Below are 11,812 nucleotides of genomic sequence, written 5' to 3' on the forward strand. Positions count from 1 at the left end.
CAGGACTCTCCATTCTATCAACACTATGACCTAGATTTGAAGGACAAACCACTGGGAGAAGGTAGTTTTTCAATTTGTCGGAAGTGCGTGCATAAAAAAAGTAACCAAGCTTTTGCAGTCAAAATAATCAGCAAAAGGTATGATCATTTATAATATATTATTGTTTCTTATGTATTCATGAATTCTGTAAATTAAGAGATATTTATTTAAAATGAAACCAGTATTATATTGTAAGGCTTTTTTACCCATAGGTTTAACCACTTGGCTCATCAGTTGGTCCATTATACTTTTAGCTCTAATTGATATTTGCTGATAAAGTAATCCATTTTAGACATACATCATAGTCTTATTTACTTTTGAGTTTATCTAGAGAAAACGTCTTTGTGACAGTGACATATTTAATCAGCCTCATTTAGTGATTTTGGCAGCTGGTGCCATTTCTACTAGTTGTGTATTTGAAATATTTTTCTCTAAAATTATTTAGCAAGCTACTGATAGGTTTGAGAGCCATCTAGTTGTTTTGGTAACTGATGATTATTGTTAAGATTGCATATTCTTATTACTAAATTGTCAGGCAAGTAGAGCATTCATTTCCTCATATGATTTGTACTTTTCTGACTCAGAAATAATAATTTTCTCCAGAATATTACTTTTTCTGGTGTGTGGTATAATTCATTACTTTCATGGAAACCTCATTACAGTATATGGTAGCATGTATATTCTGAATGCACTGTAAATAAAACTAAATTAGTCTTGGGGCAGTACTGATGTAAAAGCTTTCTTGAGGTGACATGTGGGTGCTAAGTGTCTCATCTTGCAGGATGGAAGCCAATACTCAGAAGGAAATAACAGCTCTGAAACTCTGTGAAGGACACCCCAATATTGTGAAATTGCATGAAGTTTTTCATGATCAGGTATCCTACTTTTTTTTTTCCTATGTGTACTAATTCACTTACAAGGTTGTACTTTTCACCAGTTTTACTGGGGCTACTGGGTCAGAGTCAGGGATATGGAACATCACCCAACCACCAGAAAGGGCAGAGAAACCACCCTCCCAAACCCTCCCCAGCCACACACTGTTTCCCAACCCCAAATCAGGTTATCCCTTCACTTCTCATGCTTTTCTCACTCAGCATTTACCACCTATGACAGGAAGACGGAGGGACAGGAGCTCAGTGGTGCAGTCACTAGCTACAATGTGCTTGTGGCCAATGCTGCTGCTACCCACCATCACTTAATCCTGGAATACTTCTCCGGACTCAGGAATCGTGAGCCTCCAACTTCCCTTTCACTTATAGAATAGAACTGAGAGAGTCTGGAGCCTAATTAATGCAAGCTAAAGGACAAATAGGAAGCAGAAAGCAAAGATACGCCTTTTATCTTCTAGCTCCAAGTGGTAAATTCTGCTCAGAACCCTGGCCAGATCGTGCTGCCCCCTCTTCTGCTCTCAGTCCTGCTTTGCAACAGGAACTATGGGAGAACACCAGTGTGTCCAGTTCGTGTCTGCTAACCTCACACGTGACAGAAATTGCTCCATTAGACTATTCTCTGCCCCCGAGACCAGGTGGGGTGATGCAGTCCTACTTAAGACAACTTGGATGCACAAGAGAACGAACCAATCCTGAATGTGCTTTGCCCTAATTTTACCAATGAAGAAACTGAGATTTGGAATGGTCATAAAACTTGTCCAAGGTCACATAGCACGTCGATGGCGAATCTAATAAGGAGAACCTGTACTCCAGTTCTGGGCTCTCTTTGTTTTGCTTTCATAGTATCTGTGACCTAGGATCAATGGGGGCCAGTTCTCTACCACATTGAAATATCCTTGAGTGCTGTTGCCAGGAATGATACATCATGGTGAGACCAGGCAGCAGCAGCAGTAGGACCGTAGCCACAATAGCTGCTCCATTTATCATCACATATCTTGTGTGGTCTAGGTCCTGTACCAGGCACTCTGCATGTATTATCTTATTCAGTCCTTACCATAGGTCCATGAGGTGAGAAAATGGACACTCACAGAAGTTAAGTAACAGGTCTCACAGTTGGTAAGTGTGGTAAGGCCAGGATCTGAATCCACACAGTCCAACTTCAGAGCCCAACAAGCTTTTACTTACTTTGCACTACTGCCTTAGGGAAGGCAGAATCACATCTGGCAGTAAGCATCCCAAAATGGCATCATCCTCTACTCACTCTTTGGTTCTTATGGTCAGAAAAGAAATGCCACTGAAGCAAGGACTCGGGGAACCACTGTCCCTGATCCTCTACCTCCTCTTGCCTCATCAAGCCACTCAACACAAGAGGAGGTAATGAGTCCCCTGGCCACGAATGTGCTTAAGAAGAGGCTTACTAGACAGTCACCTGTTGAAGATGACATAGAGGAAATTGACGTCATTCAAGGAATCAATGGGTGATCTTAGATGGTCTCCTCCGGGTTAGCAACTGTGCCCCTAACTACATCCCAGACAAGATATTTGATCTCTGACCTTCAGACTAACGTCAGGTCCCACGAACAACATTTCTAATTTATTATTTATGTCACAAATTAAGTAGATGTTTTGCTATTTATATATTCAGGAGTTACTAAAATATAAATTGTCACATGATGTAATCCTATACAAACTAGTATAAATACATTATCAATCTAATACGCAGTTGTAGTGTATCTTGGGTTTTCTCATAATGGTGGCACGGTTGCCTAGATCATCCCTGTATCCAGTCTTTTCTTCAACTAATGGGTGAATGTTATAGTGGATCTTCATCCTTTGTGCAGTAGTGTAGTTCATTTTATGTGCCATGATAGGCATTTCACATACTCCATGAGTTTGCTATTGCTGCTGCAACAAATCACCACAAACTTAAAACAATACAAATTTGTTGTCCTGCAGTCTGGAGGTCAGAAGTCCAAAATCAGGCCCATTAGCTTAAAGTCAAGCTGTCACCAGGGCTGGTTCCCTCTTGAGCAGAACCAGGTGCACAGCAGGAGGTGAGCGGCAGGTGAGCCAGCATTACCACCTGATCTCCACCTTTTGACAGATCAGCGACAGCATTAGATTCTCACTGGAGCACAAACCCTATTGGGAACTGCGCATGGCGAGGGATCTGAGTTGCAGCACTCCTTATGAGAATCTAATGCCTGTCCCACCCCACTACTGCCTCCCCTCGTCCGTGGAAAAATTGCCTTTCATGAAACCACTTCCTGGTGCCAAAAAAGTTGCGGACCTGGCTCACGCCTGTAATTCCAGCACTTTGGGAAGGCGAGGCAGGTGGATCACTGGAGGTCAGGAGTTTGAGACCAGTCTGGCCAATATGGTGAGACCCTATCTCTATCAAAAAATACAAAAAATTAATCAGGCGTGGTGTTGTGCACCTGTAGTCCTAGCTACTCTGGAGGCTGAGGTGGGATAATCCGTTGAACCTGGGAGGCAGAGGTTGCAGTGAGCCAAGACTGCACCACTGCACTCCAGCCTGGGTGATAGAGTGAGACCCTGTCTCAGAAAAATAAGCAAAAAAGAAAAAAAAGTGTTGGGGACCACTGGTCTGGAGGCTCTAAGGGACAACCCATTTACTTGCCTTTTGTAGCTTCTAGACACCCCCCAACGTTTCCTTGACTGTGAGCCTTCCATGCATCACTCTTTAAGATCTTGCCTCCAGGGTCTCATCTCATACTGCTAACTCTGATGAATAATTCAGGATAATCTTGCATCTCAAGATCCTTAATTTACTAATCACATCTCAAAAGTCCCTTTTGCCATCCTTCTAAGGTAAGAACCACAGGTTCTGTACATTAGGACATGAACATCTTTGGAGGACCATCATTCAAGCTCTACCACACATACATTTTCTCATTGTTATCTGTATTTTATTGATAAAGATACTAGAATTAATAAGATAAAGTAGCATCCCAAGATCATGAATAAATAACAGAATTGACCTTCAAATCCAGGTTGAACTCTAAATCTATTCTTACACCACTACAAGTATTGCCTTACATCTTTTTTAAAGCTCACCAGTCTATATTTGTAGCAGACCTGCAAACTTGACTTATCTGATGTAGAAACTCAGTTTGATGTCTAGTAGGCTGGGAGCAATTTTCTTTTTAGAAGGGTCATTCACTCTACAATTTGTCTAATGTGTTCAGGATAATGTACTTACAATTATCTTTTTTATGAATCAGTTTATTCTAAGTTTTGCTAATACAGAAAGAAACATTTTGTTTGTGAAGTGATGTTGGCCTTATAATGCATGGCACCTGAATTCAGTATATTGCCATGATATCTTTTTCTAAACCATTTGTGTTCATTTGAGAGCTGATTAAGTCCTTTCCTTTTTTTCTTTTTTGAGATAGGGTCTCACTCTGTCACCCAGGCTGGAGTGCAGTGGTGCAATGATGGCTCCCTGCAACCTTGACCTCCTGAGCTCAAGTGATTCTCCCACCTCAGCCTCCTGAGTAGCTGGGACTATAGGTGTGCACCACCATGTCTGGCTAATTTTTGTTGTTATTTTTTGTAGAGATGAGGTCTCACTATGTTGCCCAGGCTGGTCTTTAGCTCCTGGGCTCAAGCAGTCCTCTCACCCTGGCCTCCAAAAATGCTGGGATTGTATAGCCCTTTGCTTTTTGATAGTTCCTTTGGAAATTATGCATTCTGACAGAAAAGGGCCAGGGGTGGGGAAGAAAAAGCATGGTAAACATATAAGTTACAAAGTAAGTATTAAGATAATACTATTGGGATTAAAGCAAAAACCCATAGTGAGTTATAGGTATTTGTAATGAATATTAACAGGAACCCTGAAACTAATCTGTTGAGTCCTAAAAAATGACAATATCAAAGAATACCTTTTTAAACTTTTACGTTGTAATTTATTTGTAGAGACGGAGTCTCACTGTGTTGACCAAGCTGGTCTTGAACTCCTGACCTCAAGCAATCCTCCCACCTCAGCCTCCCAAGGTGCTGGGATTACAGGTGTGAGTCACTGAGCCCGGCCTCAATACCTTTTTTAAAAGATTAATTTGTCATTGAATGGGTGTGCCAGGCTTCACGTGGGCAGTTGCCCATTCTACTCAGTCAGTATTCAGATTCTATATTATTTAAAGCAAATGACTTCACATTATTGTCAGCAGCTTAAGAAGAAAGATGTGTGAACTTGATAGGGAGGGTTGGAATGGAATTCAAATGAAAGAATTAGCTGGGTGCAGTTGCACACCAATAGTCCCAGCTCATTGGGAGGCCTGAGATGAGAGAATCTCTTGAGCCCAGGAATTCAAGGGCAGATTTCTTTTTAGAGACTTCATCTCTTAAAACAAAACACTGCAAATGAAAGAATTCATCACAGAAGGGAAAAAGGATATACAGTATAAAGATTTCACTGCAGTACTTGAAATTTTCCATTACCAAAATAGAATTATGAAACAGCTACATTATCTTTCAGCTCTTTCCTCTAAGATACGAGGATTGCCACTGATTATTTTAACAAGGGATTATTTAAACGTGTTGGTGGTAGATAGTCAATAAATGTTTCATATGTTAATAGACTTCTGTGCTTCAGAAAGGCCCTCCACATTATTCTTTTTCTTTTCTAGCTTCACACATTTCTGGTGATGGAACTTCTGAATGGGGGAGAACTGTTTGAACGCATTAAGAGAAAGAAGCACTTCAGTGAGACGGAAGCCAGCTATATCATGAGGAAGCTTGTTTCAGCTGTAAGCCACATGCATGATGTTGGAGTGGTGCACAGAGATTTGAAACCTGAGGTACAAAATCACTTGATCTCTTATGTAATTCAATCTAGCATCATTATTAAAGATCTCCCAAACATGTGGGAAGTTTCTGGGGAGGTTTCCTTATTTTTTTACTTTTCAAAGCTGTAAAATAGATAATTGAAAATATGTTTCTTGGATTTTTTTTTCTTTTATATTTCAGTCTAAAATAAATTTGTCTTTGTTTATTTTTTGCCAGCGGATCATCTTGAGGTTATATTTGTAAGTGGGAGAGCCTTTTATGGAAAAAATACTTTATGCAACAGTTGTGGACTAAAAATAGCAATGGAAATTTTTATAACAGAAAATAATAACTCTTACATATAATTTTAGAGGGTTTTTTCCCAAATGATGTATTTTGAAAACTTACTTTTTACATTTGTAATCAAATTGGTTAGCTCATGAATAAAAATGTATATAATTATATTCTAAATACTTAAAGAATTGTCTTGGTCTAATTAGTTATGCCATCTTTCTATGTGCTTTTCTATGATCGTGCTATAATATTTATAGAACTATATGTAGCAATGCAAAAGTAACAGCTATTTATATATCTCCTCTTATGAAAGGCTAATAAAGAACATTCTCTTAGAATGATCCCTTTTTAGTATCAAAACTATGAAAATTCCCTCCTTTTAGAAAACCAACAAAATAATGAAAATTGAAAAACAAAAATCAATACTGTATAAAAAGATAGTGATGACTCATCCTTTACCATATACAATATTATACATATTCTCTCCAAAATAGAACTTTAGTTATCATGTGATTATAATACATTCTCGAGTATATGTAAAATATTAACTTATTTGATGTTCCTTTTGTGATTAAGCCACAAACGAATATTTCTCTAAAAGCGCTGTTTCTGCTTTTTACTTAAGTATCTTGAATTATTAGAAAAAGAGGATGTTTTCAAATGGAATCCTTTTCTTCTCTACTTCACATGGAAAAGAAAATTTTTAGTGGAATTCTGTGCATTAAAATATATTTGGTTTATTCCTTTCATGTATTTAAACTTCTGTCTATGTATTTTCTATTACCATTATTCACATTACTAGTAATTAATCAAAAGTAAATTCTGTTTTATTAACTTGCAACTATGATAGGTCTCCCCTGCTTCCTTCATCATAGTTCTCACTCTCCTACATAACGCCCACTGAAAATATGGTGCTCTGTACATTGGAGATTAGCTGTCTATTCTTAAATGTGAAAGCACACCACTTAAATGTTTTCTTGATAGACAAGGAACAAGCATGTAGTTTTTTTTAATTGAAAAGATCTGTTCCATGACTGTATAGAATTCATTTTCACATGTTTTATTCTTTGATAACTGGCCATCTGTCACCTCATGAGTCTCAAATGAGGCAACTGTCCTCTCTTGCAGAATTTAGATTTGCATTCCTCCTTTCCTGATAAAAAGATACTTATGTAGCTTAATTCTTCTTATTTATTATAAGGCTTTTCTTTGAAATACTCACTTGAAATGGGGCAGAACTGTCAGATTATTTAGGACATTCTACTACAATTATAGTTCTAAATCAAACTAGATTTTGGAGAAATGAAAATATACCTTTGAACTAACATTTTCATAATAAAATGTCTTTCACTTTGACTTTTAAATGGCAGTATATATTATTTCTAAACTAAAAGTTTAGTATATTTTTCCCATGTGGCACTTTAAGGTCTGATTATCTTTCTTTTGGTAGGAAGCTATGTGGATTCATTTTCTGCATAGGCAGAATCGTAAGTCTAGGTAAGAGTCAGATAAATTTAGAGGCTGGCTGAGATTCTTAGTAAGCTGCCTTGTATTTTTCAAACTTGTCCCATACTCTTCTGAGATTAAGAAAAGTTGCATACATCAAATTTGTTTCAGGCAGAACTTGAGATGAGGATAAAAGGGGACTGAATGGTTACTTCCCACCATTGTTGACTAGGCACACCCTCCTCCATGTAGAACTGTCTGTAACTTTGAGCTTTGAGAGAAGAGATAGGCAAGTGAGCAGTGTTTCTCAATTTTACATATTCAGGATAGGAGGAATGGATTCAAGTCACCAAATTAAAGTGATTGCCACGTCCTCTCACTTCTTCTGCTTTAAGAACTGAAATTGGCTGAGCGCAGTGGCTCATGCCTATAATCCCAGCACTTTGGGAGGCTGAGGCAGGCGGATCACTTGAGGACAGGAGTTTGAGACTAGTCTGGACAACATGGCAAAACCCCATCTCTATTAAAAATACAAAAAAAAATTAGCCAGGCATGGTGGCGGGCACCTGTAATCCCAGGTACTTGGGAGTCTGAGGCACCAGAATCACCTGAATCCAGGAGGTGAAGGTTGCAGTGAGCCGAGATTGCACCACTGCGCGCAGACAGAGCAAGACTGTCTGTCTCAAAAAAAAAAGAACTAAAATCAGGGAAGCCCTTTTCCAGTCTTAATATAGAATAAACATAGTCATTTCCAAAGACTTAGCAGGGTCAATGAAGACGAGGCCAGCTGTGGTTCATTCAGTTTTTCTGTGTGGACAGTGCCTTGCAACTGCAAAGGGGCTCAGGTGTTACTTGCTGAAAGACTTCTCCCAAGCACACATCCATCAACTCCAGCTGTGACTTCAGTGTCACAAATTCATGATTAAACACTGTATGCTAGAAAATTTAAGACAATTTTTAGTTAATTTTTTTGTTTTTCTTTCCACCCACTTTATTCATTTTCAGATGGAAGGCTTTGGAGATTTTTTTTCTTTGCATCAGTGATACCTTCTATAATGTGTTTTATTTCAGCTAGAATAGCATTAACAAAGCAAATGATGTTCCAGAGCTGGGAATAATTTAATGACTATGAAGGTATAGTGGATTTTGTTAGGATGCCTAAAGACGATATAATCAGATTTCGCTTACTTTCAGTACTAGCTTAATGTACTTATTAAAATAATTTGTGCATCGGTAAGTATTTACTAATCATGTGATAAATACAAAAGTAGTACTACAGAGTCTTAGTGATCAAGAAGCCTTGGTGGATGAATGATTCAAAATAATAATGTTTTCTGAATATTTGAGGGATAATATCCCTAAGTATCAAAATATGTTTAAGTATTAGCTGTTGGAGAAAATATTTCTGAAATGTAATGGATATCTCCACCATGTCTTCTTCAGTAGGCAATACTAGACATTATATAACTATTTTATTTATGACTTTGTTCAGTGAACACATATTTACCAAAGAACCTACTCTATGTCTGTGCCAGGCCCTGGGGTAGGGTCAAAAATAAGGTAGACACATAGTCCCTGTCCTTATGGAACTATGACATAATGGGGATGAAGACATTAAACTAACAATACAGAGGTGGTAAGTCCCAGAAAGGAAAAGTAAATAGGGTTAGGAAAAAATATTAAAAGTTTTCACTTCAGTTTGGTAGGATGGTTAGGAAGATATCTCTAAATGAGGAGTAGATGAGGGGAGGTAGGTTGGTGGAGGAAGCAGACGACAAACACGAGCAGAGGGAAAAGCTTAGACAAAGGGTCTGACATCAGAAGAGTCATGGTGCAGTTGAAAAATATTTCACATGACATGGTAAAATTGAAATAATACCAAAAAGCATCAAGCAGAGAGCAGTAGTGCACTGATGTCCTGCCCTCAAGCCTCCCCATGAGACCTCTGTGCACATGAATCAACTATCAATATACAAAGTATTACATAAATAGGACCAGAAAATCCCAAGACATGTCTAGTGAGAAACTAATGTAAGCATTGATATCTTGCAGAATTTATTGTTCACCGATGAAAATGACAATTTGGAAATTAAAATAATTGATTTTGGGTTTGCACGGCTAAAGCCACCGGATAATCAGCCCCTGAAGACTCCATGCTTCACCCTTCATTATGCAGCCCCAGAGCTCTTGAATCAGAACGGCTACGATGAGTCCTGTGACCTGTGGAGCTTGGGCGTCATTTTGGTGAGTCCTTTTCAATACAGTCATTAAACCTGCTCATTTCTTCGGTGTCCTCTGTCCTTATCTCGCTCTTCACTGTTTCCTTATATTCATGAAATAATTGGCAAAGTGGTTTCTTTTCTGTATTTCTGTACAGCCAATTAGAGGCCTGATCGAATAGTATTTCCCTGTCTTAAAACTTATATTAGAGAAAATGTAGGAATTTCTATGTTGGTTTATTTTGAAATATTTAAGTTAGCTGTGTTTTATATCAATGAGAGTTAAAGGAACTATAGTATATGTGTTTAAAGACACATATTGGACATAATGTGAAAATAGCAAAGTGATTCATAAATAGAAAAACATTTTTAAAAAACTATTCTGTGAAGTTTCAGACTAAAATGTAGTTAAAGAATACCATTTAGGCTAAATTAACAAATAAATAGATAAAATTAGAAGTATTTCTACTACATAACTTAAAGTAATGTGAGCATGCTTTTCACAAAATGTCCTTGGCTGCTGTGATTAGAAACAGAACATTAAACTAGAAAAATCTTGTGGTTTTTTCTCCAAATATCATTACTTTTTCTGCATATAATTTGTAATGCATGATCTTGGGAAATTTTCAGACAGTACAGAAAGAAGGAACAAGGTGAAAATTACTCATAATCTTCTCATTGAGAGATGATATACCTCAAGCTCTCTCTCCCCCTTCAGCCCCTCCTGCCTTGTAGATATGTAGGCTTTACATCTTTCCACATGTTTTCTATACATACTTGAATTTTTTAACAAATAAGATTATATTATACCTGTATTTTGAGTCTCTGAAACTTATTTAACCATTTATTTACTAATAAGCAGTTAGCATTTTTTTCATTTTTTCACTAATTATAAGCTACACAAATGAATATTTTTTTATATATGTGTTTGTGTTTTTCTCACCATTTCCTTAGGATAGATTCCCAGAAGAAGGGTATACACAACTTTCCCCTAACAAGTGTGTCTAGATTTCCTTCTAAAACGTTTAACAGATTATGTTCTCATCACCTGTATGGGAGTACATTGGCTATCAATTTTCATCTGAAATGATATCCCATTGTGATTTTGTTGTTGTTGTTATTGGAGGCAAAGTCTCGCTCTGTCTCCCAGGCTGGAGTGCAGTGGCATGATCTTGGCTCACTGCAACCTCCGCCTTCCGGATTCAAGTGATTCTCCTGCCTCAGCCTCCTGCGTAGCTGGGATTACAAGTGCACACGACCACGCCTGGCTAATTTTTGTATTTTTAGTAGAGACGAGGTTTCACCATGTTGGTCTCAAACTCCTGACCTCAGGTGATGCTCCTACCTTGGCCTCCCAGAGTGCTGGGATTACAGGCGTGAGCCACTGTGCCCGACCTCTTTTATGAATTGCTCTTTACGAGCTTTGCCCATTTTCCTATGAGGATATTTTTCTTACTGCATTTTAAGCTCTATTAAATTCTTTCATTCTTTGACATTAATATAGGAAATGTGTTTTCTGGTATGTCACTTGTTTTAAAAATTTGTTCATGGTAATATGGGATTTTGGTTTTGTTTTTAGAAGCATTTAAACAGAAGATTCTTAAATGTCTGTGTAGTAAGATATGTCAGCCTTTTTCTTTATGATATCTGGCTTTGATGTCAGATTGTCACTCCACTCCTATGCCCAACCCAAGTTTATAAAAATATTATCCTACATTTTTCTCTAGAATTATTTTATGTTTATACTTAAATCTGGGATTTATTTTGGTGTCAGTTGTTTTCCCCCAATGAGTAGTCACTTGTCCCTGAAGAATGGTTCTTTTATTTTTAAGTTTTATATAGTTTTTATCTCATTGGTTTTCAGTCATCATTTATAATTTTCAAACCAAACTTACATATTTGTGAATAACATTTCAAACAAAAATAAACTGACTTGTAGATCTGACTTTCATCGAAGGACTTAAATTGAAGACATTTTTATTAGTAGCATGTCTTAAAGATTAATCTAAATAAAAAAGAGACTTTCATTTTTAGTAATAGTAATTTCTTTTCTCTTGCAAAAGGCCAGTTATGTCCATCAAGCTCTTTAAGGTTTTAAAAGGCAGTCTTTTTTTTTTTTTTTGAGTCTCACTCTGT

General features: G+C 37.5%; 1 protein-coding gene across 2 annotated transcripts in view; it reads left to right on the forward strand.

Moving 5' to 3' along the window:
* Positions 1-11,812, forward strand: part of RPS6KA5 (ribosomal protein S6 kinase, 90kDa, polypeptide 5) — a 199,765-nt gene that overhangs the window by 170,810 nt on the left and 17,143 nt on the right. For both annotated transcript variants that reach the window (XM_011949415.1, XM_011949416.1), the window contains exons 11-14: positions 4-137; positions 821-914; positions 5,579-5,749; positions 9,510-9,701. In XM_011949415.1, coding sequence (XP_011804805.1) covers positions 4-137; positions 821-914; positions 5,579-5,749; positions 9,510-9,701 — 591 coding nt within the window. The remainder of the gene's footprint in view (positions 1-3; positions 138-820; positions 915-5,578; positions 5,750-9,509; positions 9,702-11,812) is intronic.

Source organism: Colobus angolensis, unplaced genomic scaffold (genome assembly GCF_000951035.1).
Source record: "Colobus angolensis palliatus isolate OR3802 unplaced genomic scaffold, Cang.pa_1.0 Scaffold3, whole genome shotgun sequence".
NCBI lineage: Eukaryota > Metazoa > Chordata > Mammalia > Primates > Cercopithecidae > Colobus > Colobus angolensis.